At 42.7% G+C, this 21,657-nt stretch overlaps 2 protein-coding genes across 2 annotated transcripts in view; both read right to left on the bottom strand.

Moving 5' to 3' along the window:
* The window catches only part of LOC131884736 (KH domain-containing, RNA-binding, signal transduction-associated protein 3-like), a 30,297-nt gene extending 8,646 nt beyond the window's left edge, over positions 1-21,651 (bottom strand). The window contains exon 1 of the mRNA XM_059232599.1: positions 20,581-21,651. Coding sequence (XP_059088582.1) covers positions 20,581-20,992 — 412 coding nt within the window. The 5' untranslated portion in view covers positions 20,993-21,651. The remainder of the gene's footprint in view (positions 1-20,580) is intronic.
* On the bottom strand, positions 5,266-7,103 carry LOC131884735 (iduronate 2-sulfatase-like). Its single transcript, XM_059232598.1, has one exon. It carries the CDS (start codon positions 6,966-6,968, stop codon positions 5,337-5,339), a length of 1,632 nt encoding a protein of 543 aa, XP_059088581.1. The 5' UTR covers positions 6,969-7,103; the 3' UTR covers positions 5,266-5,336.
* Positions 21,652-21,657: the final 6 nt, after the last annotated feature.

The following is a 21,657-nucleotide window of genomic DNA, read 5'->3' as shown; positions in this document are numbered from 1 at the left end:
CGAAGATCGGATCCGGATTTGGGGATCAAACGTAGTGAGACAAAAGTTCTTGATCATATGCCAATTTACTTGCTTTCTCGCCTTGCACAACTTACGTACGTGATAAGTGCTCAGTAAGACGCGTGACTTAATCATTGATGACTGAGTCAAGATTAGGTTTCTGTCGTAGTACATGCCCATCCAAGCGGCTAATTCGGCTTGATTGTCTTCATCCGACAAATGAAACACCTCTCTCGTCTCATGCTTTCACCTCCAATAAAGTGAGCGATGAGCATGCTAACTACACCTAGTTCTGGATCGTTATTGCGCAAAACAATCAAGATCCAAATGATCTGATCAGAGGAAATCTAATAGTTACAGTTCCATGGCTCCTAGGAGCAACATTAGGAGCGATTTGCAAACCCCATTTCCCTCCTCAACGGGATTGTCAAATCTGGACCTGCTTACTTTGTCCCATTTATGACCAGTTGCTTTTTGGGATCGGCTCCATGGATTAATACCACCACCCAAATTAAAAATTAATCTAGAGTAGGCGCATCAGTTATGTAGACCTTGGAAGTGGTAACTTTCATTGATATATTGAAAAAGGTCTGAAAATCAACGACCCAGCACTTGATTACAGAATGTGGTCGAAATCATCTTTGAAGTAGAGCTGAACGAAAAAGATGCCCTCAGAGGGATAGGGCAGAACGATTGAAATACAAAAACAGTATTTGCATTGCATTTAGGCACACTCTTTACCTACGTACGTACGAGGCCATCAAGTGAGGGGACAAAAAGAGACAGTGCCGAACAGTTTGAGTAAGAAGGAACGTTTTCAAAAGTCGATGATTAAAAGCCACTTTGCCAGTTCTTGCAAGTCCTCCTCTAAATTGAGAAAGAACTTTCCATTCTATTCAAATTGACATTCTAGTCTCGAATTCGATTGGGTCCTTGCTTGCTACCATCTACCAAATACTTCACCTAATCCTCGCAGTCAAAGCAACTTATTTTTCACGTGCCATTTCTTTCATACTTCAAAAGACCAATGGTACTCTTGACTTCCTCAGCGCTCTGCAAATTCTGGCGCTAATCCTGGTTTGCAGGTGCAGTAAACATGTTGTCGGTGAAATGGTGTTAATCAACAATCACACATCTTCAAACTCCATGCTACTTTACTCTATGAAGGAAGACATAGCGTTTTTCGGTTTCCTCAACAGCTCGGACACGGAAAAAAATCCAGAAGGTTCCAAACTTTGCTCCGTCAAAGCAAGGAAAGGAAACTTTGCGAGGACCTTTAGGCTTTTCCTTTTCAACTCCTTTTAAGCCAAAAGCTTCGCGTCCACTTTCATTCGTCATCAGTGGGCTGTCAATTTTAACCCTGCGAAGTATACTGTGCCCAAAAATAATCCTGTTACTTTGATGAGAAAAGGTCCAGGTTCTCCAACAGATAACACCTCCTCCGAATTGCGAAACGAAACGTAGACTAGGCCTTAAAAAGACAAACACGACCACTTGTCCATTCCGTGATGAGACATGTCATTGAATTGGTAAAAAGTCAGGTGGAAACCAGATTGGGAAGCTGACTCAATCGTCCGACGGATCCGTTTTCCATCAAAGACTCTGCTTCCCCACTTCCTTTCAATTGATCACTTTGTCTTGCGTGGAGTAATTTCTCAATTGGGAGTTCCATCGATAGTCTCTTCGGATTTATTGGTGGGGAAAGAAATGAGCTCTCGACCCTTCTTGTCCATCTTTGGCATGCAGTGCGTACGTAGTAGAGACACTGAGCAAGAAGGTGAAGGTCTAAGGCTGACTTACCAAGGTCGTCGTCGATCTAATGGAAGGAGAACCCTTCCTTAGCTGTATGTGGTATGTTCATGCCCTCTTCCTCCCCGCAATTTTCACCTTGTGAAATAGTTCTGTCAGGGGTCCTTTGTGTGTCCAGTGTCGTATTTCAAGCTGAGCACACCTTTTTACTTTACGGTTGTACCCAGCCATAGACCCAGCCAAGTCGGAAAATAAATCTTTGGCAGCCCATTCCCTAGGCCTTATTCTTTTTTTGGGTGCTTTCCAACGGAAATGTAAGCGTCGAAAATCGCGGATGAAGAAGGACAATGGTCTTATGGCTGTTACTTGGTATAGGTGGCCAGTAATAGTCCTGTGCCCCTGATGATTAAAACTAAATGTAGCGTGGGATGCATTCATGTGAACATATATCTCTGTGTGCGATGAGCAACATTTCTTTCAATTTCTGTAAATAGCTCCTCGAGAAAGTAGAAAAGAGCTCTTCTCGTCTAACAGTGATCATACGTAACTGTCAGAATCAAGTATTGTTTGTACCATCAGAAAGTGGGCCCTAATCTAATGAACCTCTTGACATACTGACCACAGTCACTGCAGTCTGCACTAGTAGTCGAACTAGACCGACAGTATTCATTGTGAAGTCAATTACTGCATAAAGTAGACAATAGAAGAAAGGACTGGAGAGAACAGGCTTAGAAGGGTACATTTGTTTTTTAGATGGACTCATTACTTCGAACCGAAACAAGCTCCACTAACGTTCAAGTTGGTCTTCTATTTATGAGCTCGGCTAGGGATCATGTCAAAATTTTGGTGGAGGTTTTCTTTTGTGTGGTTGAAGGCGATACGCCCAAAACAATAATGAACTGCTTTATTACCCGTTTGCCTTGTTCTGCTCCATACGTATGTGCAAGCCTGTTCTTATGTCGTTGTGAGACAACAGCCAAGACGAGCTATTTCCAGTAGAATGAACTTTTGGTGCCAAAGTTTTCGACTTGCGAACAACTTTGACAGGAATCCAGTGAAGTTAAGCTGGCATTGAGTCGCTGCTTTACCAATGGTGTTGCTTTGTTGGTTGGAGAGATGAGTAAGCGTGAAAACCAACGTTATCATTAGGGCTGTTCAAAACATGCAAATGTATTTTTCTACTTGTTTCGATGTGTATTCTGTTATTTTCTTCATTTGCATTTTTTTGGATTATTTTTTTTCTCGCACGACTTTATCATATCGACTTTTGCACAAACTTTCAAGATTTCATACAACTTTTCAGCCTTTAAAATCGAATTGTTTCAGTTATGGCTAAAAGCAGTTGACGTTTTACTTATACATCAATGCGCTGCTGTGCTCTGGAGCAAAATAATTCAAAGTTCACTATGACACTATTTGTTTTTGCACAGAGAAGATGTTAAGGGTCGCTTTGGTAACCTAGAGCAATTCACCCTTTTGCCTTTGGCTTCTTGCACACTTTGTGGAAAGAAGAAATACATTGTCATTATTATGGTTTCGTAGAATAGAGTGTTTATGACATAATTACGTGCACTCTTTTTTATTTTCTTTTGCATTTTTGCTTACCGCCATTTTCGCTCTTTCATAGGTTTACTTATGACTAGACTCCAACAAAAAATGTTGTTTGTTTGTCCAGCAGAATTTGAGAGGGTTGCACTAATTGGTTCTCTTTCCAATGCCTCAGTTCAGCTCTTTTGCACATCTGAACCGTCAAACTTCTGTAATATCTGCTTGACGTGAAAACAACATATTTTGTCGGAATCTACTTATGACGTATGATGCAATTTATGCATTTTTCTTAGCATTTTGTACCCTTTCTGTTGCATTTTTATGAGCATTTTTTGTCAATTCTAGTTGCAATTTTTTGGACAGCCCTGGTTATCACCAAATAGGCGAATGCCTGGATGACACTCTATCTAGCAATGAGCCCAACTGATGGCAGTTGCAACATCTTGCTTTCATTCCATTCAACTTTGGGCGTGCGAAATGAATCGAAAATTTTACGGAGGATACTCAATAGAAAGGTTTTTCTGCTTCTTAGAGTCTGCCAGGCTAAAAGTCACTTTATTGGCAGTTACTTTGGTTACGAAGTTTCCAAAGTGAATTGGTCGCTATCTACGACTTGGGAATTGTAAATAAGATGTAAAGAGCTGGATCGGGAAGATAGATTTCCGATTGACATCCATCAAGAACCAGTATTCTTTTTTGAAGCATACATCCAATCAGCTTTCTGGTATTTGAATGGATGGAACAAATTTGATAAAAGAAGTGAATTTTGATGACATTATGAATAGATGAAGGGCACCGAACATGAACATGTTCATTGATCGTTCAGCTGTCAAGATCTCAATTTCAAAACCGATGGAATTGATGTAAGTTTTGTTAACTTGGAGTTCCTTCAAAATCTGGCATATTCTGGGCCTCTACTTTGGCCAGGGAACACAGGAACAACCCAAACTTATGACAAAGATAAACTGAAGCTTTTAAAAGGCTGATCACTTTTCATTGAATCAAATCTTCCCAAATTTTGAATTTTTGTGACAGCACTATTTCCCTGGCCAACTATGCACTTGAATGTGACCTATTTTGCGGCCCCAATTAAGAATTACCCGCCAATTTTCATTTGCTTGATTATACTCCTGGGACTATATGATTTGTTTCGTCTAACAAATCGTTCATTGTGTCCATATGCCGTACTTTTTAGAACTGTTACCAAGATTTTGAAATGGGAGTGGTCGAACCTTTTTAAGTTTAAAAGCATTCAATCGAATGGGGTTCAAAACTTGATCTTTTAAGTTCGAACCTATCTTTAGGCTAGCTCTATGGTACTTCTTTCTGCATGGTTGGCCATTAATCGACTTGCCGTTACAATTGAACCAAGCGATCTCAGATTCCCCATATCTAGAAAATTCATTGCCTCAAAATTTCATTGGCTAACAATCAAAAATGTGAGACGAGATGACCTAGTTCTCGATATTACTTTCAAGGCCACAATTGAGATTCACTCTCGATTTTCCAGTTGTTTGGGCCCAATCTAGAACAATTTGATCTGTCTCGTTCAACAAAGCATTGCTTGTTCCCATGTCGTTAGTATTGTGATAGGTGGTGTGCCAAAAAGAGGCCGAGGGGAAAAAAGACCGGAATACCTGCATGCCTGCATATTCATTGCTTCGTAAAGCCTGCTGACCCTGTCAAAAACATCGCGTTTCAAGGCGACAAGAGAAATTTGTCACTATCAATTGATGACCTAAATGATGTAGAGCATGGCAGTCAAGGCCCATGTCGCTGTCAATGATGCGGCAGCCTCTTTCCAAGGAGAAGAAAATCTCTCGTTCTGGCTTGATGGCAATGTTCCCAAGTGACCAATTCACCTGTCCAAATATCCGTGTCATTTCAACTCATGTTTGCACCTTAACGACCGCTCATAAAAAGAGTGTCAATTGCCCGAGCAAAAATGACAGCGTCTCATAAATATTTGTCATGTGTTTCAAACCGCTTCGGTGATAAGGAAAACAGGTCGGATCACACACATCGATATTACAAGTATGCTACACCCCGTAGGTGATCTTTATCAAGGCACTAAGATTTCTCACGACGTCATCGAATGATCTGTGTTCCGCCAAGTTATCGTGCTCAAAGTTGTTTTCGCGATGGTCGTAGAGCTCCTTTCCCAAGATTTGGTCCCGTTTGGGTCTTCCCAGCTCATTATCCCAGGCGTTCCACTCGGTATATCGAAATTCGTTGGTGCGCACTGAATATCCCATGGCAGAAATGAATTCGAATTTGGAAGGACATTCCACCATGTTCAGATGTTTTCTTGGAAACTGGCTAAAGGCTGCTGACCTCACACCAGCTGACCGAGACGAAAATGAACGAGTCTTTGGATTTTCATTAATTACAACTCGAGCTTGAGACACGCCATCCGAACATAAAGCCTTGTCAAGTGGTGACTGATTGCATTTCTCGATTTGTCCCAACCCTGCCAACTCTGTTAGTGTTGGGAACACATCAACAAGTTCTACCGGATCATGAATGGTTTTGTAAGGCACAGGAAGACTGGCTGACGGATCTGCTATCTTTGATGGCGGTTTCAACTTGAAACCTGAGAGTGAGGCTGATGTGTGTAAGGGATCATATATCATCCATGGTACTCGAGTAGCTACTTCGAAATTCGAATGTTTGGCAAGTTCGCCGTTTTCTCCCAAAGAAAAACCATGGTCACTGATAACATTGATAATGGTATCATCAAGCATGTGGTTCTGATCCAACATGACAAGGAGCTGACCGACCAGGTTGTCTATGTACGTAACACAAGCATAATAATATTGGGTAGCCTGGATTCGAAAGTCCTCACTCATTGGCCTCATTGGATTCGTCATGTTGAAAAGACGGAACTCGGGGTATGAGGTGGCCAATCCGTAATCTGAATAAGCAAACATGGGTGTGGAGGGACTTCTCATGTTGTATTGGACCTTAGGAATATCCTCGACCGAGAAAATGTCCGGAAACTCTTGTGGAACTATCCAAGGAATATGTGGTTTATGAAACCCAATAGCAAGGAAAAGAGGACCGCTCTGATTCGCAACAACTCGCTTGTTGTAATGAATCAAATAGTTTTTGGCAGTATGTAGGATTTTCCGATCAATTAAATGAACACCTTCCAGTTCCATTTCTTCTGTGTCAACGGGGCAAATCAAATTGCTGAACCCCGGTTTTCGGCAAAATCCCATGTGATGTTTAGCTTCGTTAAAGAACATATTTGTGGGTCTGGACCAACTATATGGTTGGTCCAACATGTTCCCATGAAATATCTTTCCCAATGGAATGGTCTCGTAACCGTGACTCTTGAAGAATTGCGGCAACGTCGTAAAATTGGTGCCAGTCTGGTCTCTCCAATACGTTCCCATTCCATAAATACTCAATGAATGGGGTCGTCTTGAGGTCATGATTGAAATTCGACTTGGGCCGCACAGAGCCTGTTGAGCGTAGGCCTTTTCAAAGACCACACTTTTCGATCCCAAGAAATCCAGATTGGGCGTCACAGCCAAGGCGTCTCTGTACACGCCCAAAGCTGGGCGCAAATCATCAATCATTAAAAATAGCACGTTGGGCTGGCTGAAGGCCCGAGACCAATTCGTCCAGCAACAACAAAGACCAAACCAAATCACGAAGAATCTCATTCTGCGAAGCAAGCACCTAGCGTTTGATTGCCGAATGAAACTTATTCACATTCGCAAGCAAGCAACAGATACTGAGCTGGATAATAAATGTCTTCCCAACAAGACGATAACTCATACCCAAACGATCGACATACGAATGCATTTACGAGAAATAGTCTCATAAATAGCTCAGAAAATATGGCAAAGCAACACATATTATGTAGCCCCCTGCAAAGGCCAAAGAAGTGGCTTGATCTCCTGTTGGTGACATTTTGGGTGGAGAAGAGGCTTTCATCCCAGTGAGGTGTATTTTTTCATCAGTGTGGTCAAACGTCGCATTTGCTGTAAATCCCCGTGCTGTGGTTGGAGGCTCTCCCAAATGGATCTCTCATTCCTACTTGGACCTACTCTACATGGAATCTGTTGGGACCACAGAAACGCAGTGACATCAACCAACAAAGAAATCAAGGGTGAGGTTCCATGTCGATCCTGCAAAAGACAGATGGAACAGAGGAAAACCATCATATCCGCTTCCTTTTGCGAAAGAACGCGATGGTCGCAGGTGGTTAGAAAGCTTGCTTAAAAAACTCCCTGAGAGTGATTCACTTGGTGGAGCTTCATTGGTCATATTCTCTCTGTCCAATAGTCGATGGAGGCAAAACAGGATATGTTTGAACTGTTATCGACAAACCATTTTGAGTCCATCTACACAGTCCTAAACCCTTGGTGCGGAGACTCTAAATTATGAGAGTCGTGAGTGAGCCGAACCAATCTTGGCAAATGATTGGCATAGTACATTCACAAGTAGACAGTATCACACAAAATCCTGGCTTTGTGATATCTCATACTTGCCGCTTGCGCGATAATTGGCATCATTACATATGCATACTGTACGTACTGAACAATACAACATATTATTGGTACCATGGACCGAGTTGTCGCTCTCATGGATTCACAACCTTCACTCTTGACGAATATTGCTGGAGGGACCACCAATATCGTTTGTGGCGGATGACTTTTATTAGAGTAGCCGAAGGCTCGAGTAACCAACGTGACCGGAAGTGAGCCATTCCGGTGTGTATGACGAATGAAGAATAACTTCTAGATTAGCCGGACCTGGATGAGTTGGACATGACGAATATTGGCATGCTTGACTGGTTCATTCCAAGGGTACTTGTGACTACTCTCCCTAGGAGCTCTATGTGATACCACCAATTCATAGACACATACAGAGGATTTGGATGGATCTTGGTGGCCCATTGCCTCGAGTCTAGCACCTGGCCAAACCAAGGGACATCAGGTGATGGAATATTTCCAATTCCGCAGAGCTCCCAAGTTCTTCGGTAGATTGGCTCATCACAGTGGTTGCATGTGCCTGAATTGGCATAGATTTTCCGCTCAGACAAGCTCAATTTGAATAAATGATGTTGGCTCTCTAGTCTCCATGCAAGACTTCCTCTTTTCGCTTCAATGACAGTCAGTAGTCGGGTACCTTATGTGCTACACTTGACAAGAGTATGTAGTATACCCAGGTACCTGCTGGATTCAGACTACTTCCTTCGCCTTCATCAACTTTGAGCTCTGCCTCCTTTCGCCGTTTCTCCCATTTGCGAGTCCTTTTTGACATCCTGCTTGGCTTCATTCTCTCTTCTCTCGCTTCTGCTCAGCTACCAACCAGCAGCTCATCGGAATTATACAGCGAAGACGGCATTTCTCTCTCTCCCTCTCTGTCACATTGACACCAACCTTCAATCAGACGTCGACTTGTGTGTCATAGAGGGAAAATTACGATATTGTAAGGGTGCTTGCCATTTTAATTTCAGGAGCTTTTCACAGATGAAACTCACGGGTCCGCTTATTTTCACTTTGGATCGACTAAAAGCTTTTGGTCGGAATTTGTGGTCCATGGGTTGGCCCTGAATTCTTTTTTATCTCTCTAGCGTGCCTATGGATGATCACTGACGGAAGTTGAGGACGACCTCTAGAGGTTTGGCAAAAAAGCGGTTGACAAAGGAAATGAGAGAGAAACATCCTCAAGGAGGAATTCACTGACCGTGTTTCTTTTTCATGAGTTCGAGGAAATCAGGATAGAAAGAGAACAATATGGATTATGCTTTTCTAATCACCCGTGATATGTGTGTCATGGGCAGAAAAGCGAATGAGAAATTTCTCGTCATCACTATCAAGATTATTTTAGAAGTCAAGGTCGTGATCCCAAGACAAACCCTGAGGCTGACATCAACCTGACTTTGAGGCCAGGAAAACGGACCCACAACTCGAGTAGTAGTACTCTTACCGAGTAACATCTTAGCCAATATCTATGGGCATGAATGGGCACGACGGAATTGCAAAGAAACACAATATCCCCATTTGAAATGAATTCATGAGGTGGCGAAATCGTGGGCTCAATCCGTTCATAACGTCCATTTCATAAAAGTCACCTCACTTGAAAATATCAAGGTCGGAGTTTGGAAAATCACGAGGGCGACAACTTGAGTGACTGAAGGAGTGGCCTTCATGTCCTTCAGTATCTCCTGGAAATGTATCGGATGGAGGCAAGGAACATGTCCTGTTGTGCAATATTTGGAGGTGATCTTAAATCTTTCAGAGAAGGGATTGAGTCAAGCTCCTGCCACCCTATAAAGCGACAATTTAGGCGACAGCAATTATAGTTTTCAAATCCTGTGAAAGGTCAAACTTGTTGAGCAATTAAACGTTATCCTTGAACACGTGAGCCACTCCCTTTTAGGCTGATGATACTCCGTAGCTGTCATTTGGATTCAGAATGAATCCACTACAATATCATCATTCGTGATTCTCCTGCTGATTTTCAAGTCAATTGGGCGTGCCAGTGAGCGACCTTCCTTTTTTCCTCCCTATCTTGAAACATTCTTGAGGTAGAAATCCGACTCTTTTGAAAGGAGAGAACTCGTTTCTCAAACTGCGTTCTACGGAACAAATTACCTGTGAAAGATATGAATAAAGAGAAATGATCAAACAATGAGGTTCTTTGAATCTTTGTGACTTGCCCCCAACTTCAATGGACACGACCGGTTTCAATGGAACGATGAAAAAGTCCAAATCACAGGCTTTGAAAGCATCTGAATGAGTGTGATGACACATGTTAATGGCTTCAGTTTTTGCCCCGAGGTCAAGGCTAAGAGATACTTGGACCATTTGGTCCACGTCGTGGTTGGATCGGCTTTTCGTCCAAGCTCAGATTCAATCAGAAATCGCCAGCTGGCAAGAGAGTTCTTATGCAATACTAAATAGCCAGGCACCAAGGGGATCAGGAGCGATTATCGATCTACCGGTTTAAAGAGCATATGGAAAGTTGGCCTAAAACCGTAAACCTATAACCAGTTCCGCTCTGTCATTGGCGATTGATGTATCGGTCTATCCACCTTCTTTGGCCTTTCTTTCGAATCCATTTGATCCCAAGAAGGGGCAACCTTGCAGTCATGTGGCGAAAAAGGGCAATCGAAGGTTGTTGTATGTGGCTTTCTAAACTCAATCATAATCATCATGGACATCCCTTCCATCCTTTCCTTCTTCAGCTTGATCTCGTTCATCTCCGTCGTTTGGCCCAACCCTCCGAGGTCAGGATAACTGGACTTGATGGCATTCCTCGATAGAGATTGACCATTGGCTCAAGTGAACCGCACTAAACATGTATTGTACTTTGTAGGTAGGTTCTATTAGCTTTGTGTGTGTGAGTAAATCCATGTTTGCCATCTGTAAACCTTCATCAAATTGACTCGGGAGATCTAACTGAGCCAGATGGAGTGGATTCCATCCACGCCCACTGGGCTCTTTACGTACGGTCGATTGGGTAAGCTAATTTAGTAGATTGGATTTAACGGGCATGGAAGACGGGATATGCCTGAGTTTGTTCCCCAATTACTTGTTTACTTCTGAGCTAATACCGACTATCAATGGCTACGAGTCACGATAGAACATGTTTTGGAAGCATTTGCAAATTACTAAGTCTAAGCATGGACCACGGACGGTTCCCTGGACATATCTGACGCCGCCAAATCTACCGGAATAATATTGTGGAAAATTAAGAACCCATTGATATAGCCTCCCAAATATGAGTAATAAAATCCGTGCTACCGCCGTCCAAACCAGGCTGATTCACTCGTCACAGACATCCAAAAACCATGGGGAGGAACATGCTTTGTTTTACCCACAAGTTGGAGGAGCTCCTTTCAGCTTGTTCTTTCTACGATTGAAGCTTATTGAGCTTAGCAATTGACCACAACAACATGGACGTGCAAAGAAATAAGACTTCCGTGAATGAAAATGACTGATGATGTGAAATCATATTTAGTTCCTGAATATGTTTGGTGTCAGGAGTTGCCTGCAAGTTGAAAGTGAACCAAGGCTGTGATTGCTTCTAGTGGCAACTATTTGACAATCCTGGATTTTCAAAGTCAATCATCTTGTGATATAGGCGGTTAAATAGATGAAGATCGAGCCATTACAGCTGTAAACGACCAACGGCAGCATCTATCGACTAAAGGAGAGAAGGGAGGGTAAAAACGGATCCAAGGCTGCTGTACGGCCAAGGCGGCCATACGGTACAGCAGTCGACTAAAGGAGAGAAGGGAGGGTAAAAACGGATCCAAGGGTAAGGCTAAAAAAATACGTTTTGGCCAGGTTTCTCCCCTCGATCAAAGCCTACCGGGGTGGCTGAAGACAATTGGATGTACCTCCAGTTAAATTGCGACCTTCATGGCCAGAACCAACGAGGAAAATTTGATTGGGCAAAAGTATCACAGCATTACGACGAACCTGGAAAAAAGTCGCCTTTGTGGAACTCGTGGGCAAGAAGAACGCGAGAAGAAAAACTGCATCGTTCCTGGAATGAATGAACGAACTGAACTCATCGTAACTCGCTCTCACACACGTTACATTTCTTTTCGCTTCGGTGGGTTAAATATTTCGTTGTCCTTTGCTTTCGGCAAACGACTGAAACGACGAAAAGATCTTTTCTCAAGGATCGTCAATTAACTTTACATCCAGAAAGGGTAGAACACATTATGGAACTGGGCTTTCAGTTAATGCTCAACGTATGTGCCGACAAGGATTGGATTTATTAATTGCACTCTTACGTGGACTTGACATCCGGCCATTTGACCTTGTCAAAATAAGCCTGGAAAGACGGACAATTTTGGTGCAAGGAAATCTCTCCGTTTTGCCATTTTCAACAGAGCTCATATTGAACTATCTTGAGAAATACCGAGTGAGGGTGCGAGGGAGCTGATTATGGCATTTCTGATTTATGGAGCGAACTCAGCTCGAGCTTCTAAAGAACCGTCTTTTTTGCCCTGTGTTATAAATAATCATTCATGAAAGGACATCTTTCACGCAAGTGCCTTATTATATTGGCTGTACCACGCCAGTGGTTGTGCATAACAATCCATGTCCATTTCCGTGTTATTCATGAGAAGAGCTAAAAGAGCAAGAAGGGGTGGATAGCCCTGACGTTCTCGATATCATCATTGTGTATCCCATTGAACTCTGAACATGGGGATCATTATCGTCAATCGTGTCGTTTATTTGCTCCGATGCATTCTAGAAGCCAAGAAGAATGCCAAAAATGAATTCAGTGAAATGGAATCCTCAATCTCTGGATGTCTCTTGAGTAGCCCGAGCATTACTTGAATTGGGCAAGGCGTTCTGGGCAGGAGTTGATTTAGAGAGTAGTCCAAGTGAAAACAATTTGCAAGCAAACATTTATGAATAAGATAGCACTGGATGTTGTGCGCCCTCCAGTACATCTGAAATGAACTCTTTACTCGCTATAAGCATTCGGATGGATGGAAAATGCGCTGGATCGCATTGTAAACTTGTACCACCACTTTACTCTAGAGAGTAAAAAGTGCCCCAATAAATCACAAGTTGCGTTTAAATATTTCAAAAAGGCTTTTGGGTGGGTGGNGGGTGAACGACTTTGTAGATCGCACTTGCTAGCTTGAAAGCCCTCGAAATAATCCAGAAGCAAACTTGTTCCACATAATTTGAGTTCGCATTCTTCTCGTTTCATGACATGGATTAGTGGTGAAAAAAGGATGAAATGAATAAAAGGCTAACATGAGCTTCCCAGGATCTGGACATGATATGCATATGAACTCATGGTATAATTGCATCATTGAAAAACGTTTTACAAAATGAACCTACTTGGACTATCTTGAGTGAACGAGGAGCATGGGTCTTTTTGAAGACTCGAAGATGAGTTAAAATTCTTCCCAACAACAGCAACTACAATTTGAATTGGCCCAATTACCTGTTGTACTTCAAGCCCAGGCAGTCGTTGGGGAGTTGTTCTCCGGCGTCAATTCGATGATTTCATTCTCATGGGGAGATCAATGTCCAAGGTCATTAGATGATCTCAATTGCCTCTGGCTTGCTCAAAGGTCGGGTCAGGAATGTTAAATGGATGTTTTTTCTACGAAGATGCATGCATTCCTTGGGATCGCACAAGCAGGCGCGAGGCACTGACTAGCTCCCCGTGAATCATCCGAAGTTCAATTCAGATCGCCAACTTGAAGCCAATATAAATTGCATCTACTCAACGACTGTTTCTATTACAGGTAGTCATTCAGTCGCTCTTCCCAGTTCAAAAGCAGTTTATCACGGACTTATGCAAAGAAGGCATTCCGCAAAAGCCTGGCCCAAACATTTTTAGTTCAGGTAAAAATGCCTCAAACTAACGGCCAAAGAAAAAAAAACGATTCGAGACTAAAATGAACATGTGGACGGACTCCTATTGGCTACGCGCTTGGCGAGAACTTGACAAGGTGCTAGCCTGATCAAATCCAGACCTCTTTCACAATTTACATTTGAAAGTGAGCATCCCACATTGGATCGCTCGGATCCAAAATCGATTAGAGGCCCCCGCAAGCCAAATGGGTCGATTGCTTTATATAACAAAACGATCGGTTGAATCTGAGAAGAGCCAAGTGAGGTGGTGGGTGTCCATTCTGCGATCTCGGCGATCGCGGCGATCTCGCTAACACCATGTATGTGAGGAGTGCACTACTCTTGAGCCATTTGAAACGGGAAAAAGAGGTGGTTCTTGGACGACCAAAACGAGACAAGTTTGACACTCTAGTCGTAAATGGAGTTGGCTAATTTTCTGCTCCTTTTTTAGGACATGCCATTCATTTTGTAGCCAAAGCTGCTCAGCGCTCATCTCAAGTCGACAAGTGACGCACTGCCGCAGAGTGAGTACTGAGAAGGGAAGAAGGGAGTGATGTGCACGTACTCTACAGTCTTTCAAAAAGGTAGGTATAACAAATAACATCCCAGGCGGAATGCCGCAAAAGGTAAACCGTAAACGATCTGTTCGCCAAGTGGAATTTGTCTATCATCCACGATAAACGCAAAGAGGAAGAGACAAGTTGAAGAACCTCCAAGAGATTCATGACTTATAAGGTCTTCCATTAAGCGAGATAATTGACCTGACCTGCCATTCACAATTTTCACAATTCACAATGTCATTCGAGTGAGGGTATTTGTGTAGTTCGAGGAGTGTCGACCAGATGAAAACAAGAACTGAGATCCATCAACCAGTCAGTCACTTTCATTCTCCTCGGGCTTCCCATCTCTTGGCTCTAGTATTAATGCATCCCTGATTTTGATTTCCATTTCTCCTTTGAGTGGATACCGTTTGACTACCAGGTTGTTGGCTTGGCCTAGGGAGTTGTAAATGTGTCTTTTGATCCTTTTATGGAGAAGTAATTCCATGAAAGCTCCCTCCCGCCCTCCCTTCATCTCTCTCGTCCACTAAAAAGAGACACGGTGCAAGAACCACAACCAAAGCAGCACCATCATCAACAACAACAACAACAACAACAACTTGTTAGTCGCGGTAGTTTCAGTAGATTTCATGCCTGGTTGTCGACTTGGTTTCGCTCAAATCCAAAAGAGGTCTTGAATTGGTTGGCAGAAACAAGGGCACGCCAACTCCATTTGATATGGAGCTGAATGTTATCAATATCATCTTGGATGCTTGCTTGTAAGGGAATGAATTGCCTGATTTTAACGACCCGAAGAGCGTCAATTACTGGATTGCCAGAATCCGCCCTGAACATGAAAGTGTCCACACACCAAAGGAGGCTACTACATACGAGTATTTGCCTGTCCACGCCACCATCAGAGGCTGGCCAGTTAGTTACCTTTCACAGTAAATTAGTGTGCAATATGAGAATGATGCACATTGCAAAATGCATCAAGAACAACAACAACAACAGATTGATCGTGCCAAAACCTGTTCACGTTGTGCCCGTAAAATGGACGGCGAGATTCCGAAGAAGCTAAAAAAGTGCCCAAGAATCATGGCCTTCTCTACCGTACGTAGGGGACAGTATTGCAAAGATACTATAATGATGAGAATACATATGATTGCTTGCTTTCTTGCCACGCAGCAGTAAAACAAGGGAATGGGATTCGATATTGGTATTACCTGATCTCCCACCGACATCAAGGCACCAGTCATTTCTTATCTAAAATCGCTTCTTTCCCTTATACGTTATGTACATATTATACAGCTCACTCGTCGGTACGTACTGTACACGTGAAGAAGGAGAAGAAAAGCAAAAGATATGGCTCATTTGGTCGCCAAATGCATTTGCCAAACAATCCCTATGACTTTTCAAGTGCCTTCCAAATCCAATGATGATAGGTCATAAAGACAAGGCAGTATCAACCAACCAGGACTACTTTGAGGGTCAGAGATGTTTGTGAATTCCAGTTGCATTGGCGCGTTATCAAAGAAAGGTTGAAGTTTAGTGCAATAAGCTGACCTAATCTAACTCGAAAATGCTCTGTCTTCTGGAGTGAGACAACCTTATTGAAAGGTCTTGACAATTAAGGCTAATTGATTCTTTGAAATCTGAAAACTAGAAGGGGACAAGTGACACATTGACAAGTTACTAGCGGTCCTTGTGAAATGGAAGGGATGAGTATTACAATGCCTTTGTTTGACTGTCCAGGCAATCCCACTACTTTAAGAGTTGTTGAAGCTTGCACATACAAAGAAGTTTTTCAGATGTGCTAACACCCCATTTTGCGGCAATCCTATGGTGGAATCATGATCTTTACTCCGGAGGCCGAGGAGAAAAGCGAACAAAACTTTCCATCCTTAGTCTCGTCGCCTTTAGGCTGACACAAAAATTGAAACCAATTCAATCCGAGTGCGTTCACGGACATGGGGAACTTTTTTTCATTAAAACTTGAAGGTAAGCGAGAATTTTTAGAAATGATTCTCTTCTTTTTCTGGAAAATCCATCCATTGACTGTCACTTCCAATTTCAAACGAGAAATGTCTCTCCTCCAACGTTGAGGAAACGGGTGGGTCCCTTTTCGACCTTTTCCTCTCTATCGTACTTCATTCCACGTGCAGGTGTTTATTCTTAAGCTGAATGAACTTTGCCTGTTTTAAGCTGATACATATGTGTAACGCACTTCTTGTAGCGTATCAAATTCTAACGATCTACTTTATGTGCGCCATAAGGCGTTCAAACAGACATAAAACGGTGGCAAACTCGAGCGAACCCCGAAAGTCTTTTGATTTGACGGAATCAGGGGACATTCCTGGAATGCTTGTTCAAAATGGACATAAGAAATGACGATAATGAGAATGCCCCAGCCGAAAGGTAAGCTATTGATGGGCGACAAATCGAAGGGTGGGCGTAATTTGAGTCGACAAATGTGGGACTGGCACGTGGGCAATTTATATCCAGCCTGTCTAAAGTGAAGATGAAGAATGATCTACGGCTCAAAAGTCGTTTTGTCGCCAATCTACAGGAGACACAGAGATAGCGGAGAATACGCATCAAGTCGAGAGCGCTTGGATCAGGTGTCTTGAAAATTACCACAAACTTTTGGCATGATGAAAAAACTTATTATTACTCCCTTAGCTCCCAAACAATCCCCCCCCTTCCTCGTTTTCCCCCGAAGCTTGGTTATCTGTGAGCTCTGGTGTGTTGGAACTCTGGCCAATCTCCATTCTTCTTGTTTGGGTTTAGTGTGCAAATGCCCAGGAACTACTACAGACTTCGTTGGCATAATGCTCGAGATCTTGACTACATCTTCCCGAAGCGATTCCCTCTCCAACTGCGAACTGAGCTAAAACACGAGTTCCAAGTTTTGTCCTGACTCAACGAAATTGATCAACAATGATTGGTGGGACACCCGACCAAGCAAAGGGCTGTCCCCAACCTTGACTAATGGGCGGCATCACGACTCTGTTTGTGGTGGAAAATGTCATTGAAAATCTAAATTGAATGGGTCATTTGCTTTGAGCTGGTAACGTATACAAACCGATTTACTAAATGTACAAGCAGTACCTTAGCTAACGTCCTCTTTCGCTAAGTAGCCGTTAGAGAGGGTCTTTCATGACGGTCCTCTTGATCGAACAGAACATTAGAACAAGCAACAAGCTACTTCTCTTAAACTAAGTTATTGTGTTCTTAATTTGGGATGGTCACACGCTTTCCTTATAATTCGATTTTTTGCTCTTTTGATTGCAAATGTTTAACGTATAATACGTTAATAAGTGCAATTAAATGACTCGAACTTCTACCATTATGGTGTACAGGATCAACCAGGAAAACAACGTATATCTCTACATATTTTGAATTTGAAATTTTGGAACATTGATTGGAATCGAAATATGGGGAATATTGTACCACATTGATTGGAATCGAAATATGGGGAATATTGTGCCACATTGAGTGTAAACAAAAGGTGCGATTTTGCAAAACAGTGTTGATGAATGATCTCCAAAGGGTGGATAGAGGCATTGGAGAGATGTTGTAATAGACCCAAAAAGAGTCCTGGAAATTATGTTTATCATGGATTAGAGGGAACTCCTCGACACTGATCTAGATTGTTAGTAGGGGCTTGAAAATTAAAAGCACAACGTATTAAACTCGGTCGAGAGCACCCTCATGTGATCATACACCACTCCTAAAGGTTCCAGGAAACTAAATCCCTGAAGGATGGATCAAGGCATTTGTACCAGAACGAAACACCTCACTTGAAAGGATAAGGCCAGCCAACTCAAGTGGATTTGCTGTTCCAGAATGTTCGAGCCGGATCCGCTCTTTATGTACAGCAGGGGATGAGCATCAAAATGAATTTGTTCCATTTCCCAAGGTATATGGCCGAACTTATTGAGGCCAGAGATTGCAAATTCAAATCTGAAAGTTTTGCTAACAACAACAACAACTGTTGTAAACAAACAACATTGCACAGTTGAGCGTGTTGTTACCTCCATCATCGGTTCAATCAACTATTCAGTAATACTGCAGTTACAAGCATATTCTATTGAGCCCGATTGAATATTGTAATTGAACCGTGCTCATTGCCAAGAAACTTGTCTGAGCAAATTATATTCATGAAGACTTTGGTCGAAGCCTTAATCAACTCAAGCATACTCGTACGTCAATATCAGTGAAAGCTCATTCGTTGACTATGTCGTGCTCCGATCGTGCTATTTCAACCGATTACTTTAACCAAATAGGTATTGAGATTAAAGCTAGATACTTTGATCGTCAATTACAGAGCAGTTATTCCTTCCTATTTGTTAATTTTGATGAATGGAGTCTTTACAATCTCCAATCTTACAAATCTTAAGAGCAAAGAATACCCCTACATGAAACATTATATTTAACCCCAGGTAAATGGAAATAGAGCATTACTCCCTAGTTAAAAGAACTTGCCGAAACTAGATAGAGAGGGTAAAACGGATTCCAACATCTTTTTAGAGTAACAAAAGAATATCTACTAGGTTATATCCTTGCCAAAATAAGCACAACTTTTCGAAGAAAAATCCATTCTGTGGGCATGGGATCTTTATGCTCAGAATGGAATACGAGATATGTTCGTAACGTCAAGTGGATAGGCTTGTGTACAAGGTCAGAAGAAAACTATCAACCGATGTAAAGCAGTAAGTCAAGTGTTATGAAAACATAGAATGTCATGGATCCATGAATCTTCGTGGTATCACAGGTTTAGTGTTTCATGAAACGTACCTTTACTTGAAGGTCAGTTTATGATCGTCTTACAAGTTCTGTTAAAAGTCCAATGAAACTTTAAAACGCGGCCAAACACGCGCTTTTGAATATCTCCAGCAAAACTTTCCGATTAAATTGGGAAACGTTTTCTGCACTGAGCTTCCATCCATTAGACATCCAACATTCGACTTCTATTTGGGGATACTAAGGATGATCAAAAGAATCAGTTTGTCCTATTTGTACTTTTACATAAATCCGTTCTGTTCGGGATTGGCGCTCTTGTCAAGGTTGCACTTAGTCCTTGGAAATATAACTTAAAAACAACGGGAAGGTATTCCTTTATCAGGGTGAAAGGCACCCGATCGAACAGTGCCCTAACAATTTTAAAGTACGTACAAGTGACGAGTTCTAAGTTATCCGTACGAATGAGTTAGCGAATCCCATAAAAGAATCATTGAACCCAGATGCCTGGTCATAAACTTGTCTTTTTGGGGTGCAGTGATGATTCATTAAGATGTGGTGGGGGATAGCTGAGGTGATTTACCAAGATTCAGTGTTTGTTTTGGTGAAAAAATAACAGTCAATAAAGTCTTCTACGTTCCAAGTCGTCGTCGTCGTGGTCGTCATCATCATCATCATCATCATCATCTCAATTTTGCCTTCCTTTCATCCGTTTTGCCTTCTTTGACGGACTTCCTCCGTTCCCTGTGGCCTCCCTCAGGTTGGCTTTTTTTCCCATTGCCTCGTGAGGCCTTGGCCAGATATTTATTTGTAGTAGTTTGCTCCATATCTGACAGGAAAGTAGTCCTCATTTTTCAAGATATGGCTGGTCGTGAGCCACGCACCCGCCGCTCTGTCCCTCAGCGAGGTAATACAATCTTTGTCGAAGTACGAGTTCTATTTTGGTTGGTCTGGCTGATGCATTTTGATGGTGCCACGAGGAAGGCTTCCAATGGAGGTCAGAGAGGTGACGAAAATGACAAAAAGTACGATGTCAACCTCGACGACGACGACGACGAATGCTATTGCTTTCAAATGGAAAGGAATGACAATTCCTGTCGACCTGATGTTTCTATCACTTTCCTTGAACAGGGTGCTGCTTCATTGTGACATCTGAGTTCTGAGCGAGGGAAATATGTATACGGCCTTTGACTTCAATTCTAATATCTTGTAGGGGGGACCAGAAAACAAAGTCACATCACATTACATGATCATTTTTATTGATTCGTTACGAAAAAGGCCGTTGGCATGAGCTTCTGACTTCTGAGCTTCTCTAAGGTGACAAAATGCCTTCGAGAAAATGTCAAACGAGGTGATTTTCTTCGTTGATTGCCCAAACATCTGTCCGTTTGTGAGAACGAAATATAAACCAAATATCAAACCTTTAAGTCACAACCTTATTCAGCAAAAACCAAAAATGATGCGCTGAAAGTGAGTTCATTGGACTTTCATATTTAAGGATACATACAAGGTAAACTTTTACTGAGCACTGTAAATGTTTATTTTGAAACCGCATTCCATGCTGCGGCGTGGAATGAAAAGATCGATCCCAGCTAATTACTTGTACCAACGATCAATCGACCCTTCAATCATTCTGGCCTTACCTTGTTCCAAGAGTTTGAACATGATGCTCTTTCCACCATCCAACCCCTGGTGTTTGTTCGTGGCCTCTAACATTTGTTTTTCCGCGATGAGGTCGCGCAAATATTCCACAGTCTTCTCATCACACATGCCCGACGCATTTGAGCCACCCCCGCCATTGCCCCGCCCACTGGGCATGCCCTGAGGCCCATTGCTCAAAGCGGATGTCGTTGAATGGGAGTTGGCCATGCTGACCGGAAGACTGACAGTGGGACCACTTGGAAGCACTCCCGAAACTGGGTTGGTCTCGTTCAGCATCAAACCTGACGTGACAGTGGGCAGAAACGATCCCACCATGGATGAAGTGGTAATAGCACTAACCAGCGGGCCTCCGGAGGTGGCTGAGGTCAATATGTCACCTGTTAGAGACATCATAAATCGGACGAAAGAAAATGTCTTCACAACACGGCTAGGGAAAGTAAGTAGGTAGGTAGGTAGGTCAACAAGTTTTCAGCAAATTTCTCTCTTCATTGGAAATCGGTCGACGATTTTTGGCTAGGATGGATGCTATGCTTGAACTGAACCCAATCGCCTTTCGTGCCTGTAGTCCGTGTTATGGAGAAATTCTCCCGAGACTGAGGTCAAGCAGATACTTGCTCGCATCAATGAGAAGATGCTCGTACTTCACCTCTCTGTTAAGAAGTGTCAGTTTGAGTTAGAGGTGGCTGGGAAAGTTGTATTCGTTGTTGCAGACGAGAACGAGCATCGTGAGAAGCCAAAGCAGACCGAGCAGAAGGAGTAGGGGGAGCAGGAGGAGTAGCGGGAGATCATCCACTGAGTGAGGGAGAAGAAAAGAGGAAGGAAACCTCAAAAATATTTGTTCAATACACCTTCATCCACGTTGACGATGGGTCCTCAGCCAGTCCGTTGGGCAAGTACGTGGAGAGCAAAATCCACCCCTCCATCCATTCAGCGAAGGACGGAGCGAACACGCGTGTTTCTGCGACTATGATCCGTTGTTTGTTGAACACTATCCCATCCGATCGTAGGAACGAAAAAAAGATCGGCAAGAGACAGCCGAGGACAACGAGAACAGGATT

The sequence above is a fragment of the Tigriopus californicus genome, chromosome 8 (assembly GCF_007210705.1).
Source record: "Tigriopus californicus strain San Diego chromosome 8, Tcal_SD_v2.1, whole genome shotgun sequence".
NCBI lineage: Eukaryota > Metazoa > Arthropoda > Copepoda > Harpacticoida > Harpacticidae > Tigriopus > Tigriopus californicus.
The sequence above is the reverse complement of the archived record's forward strand: the minus strand, read 5'-3'. Positions and strand labels throughout refer to the sequence as shown.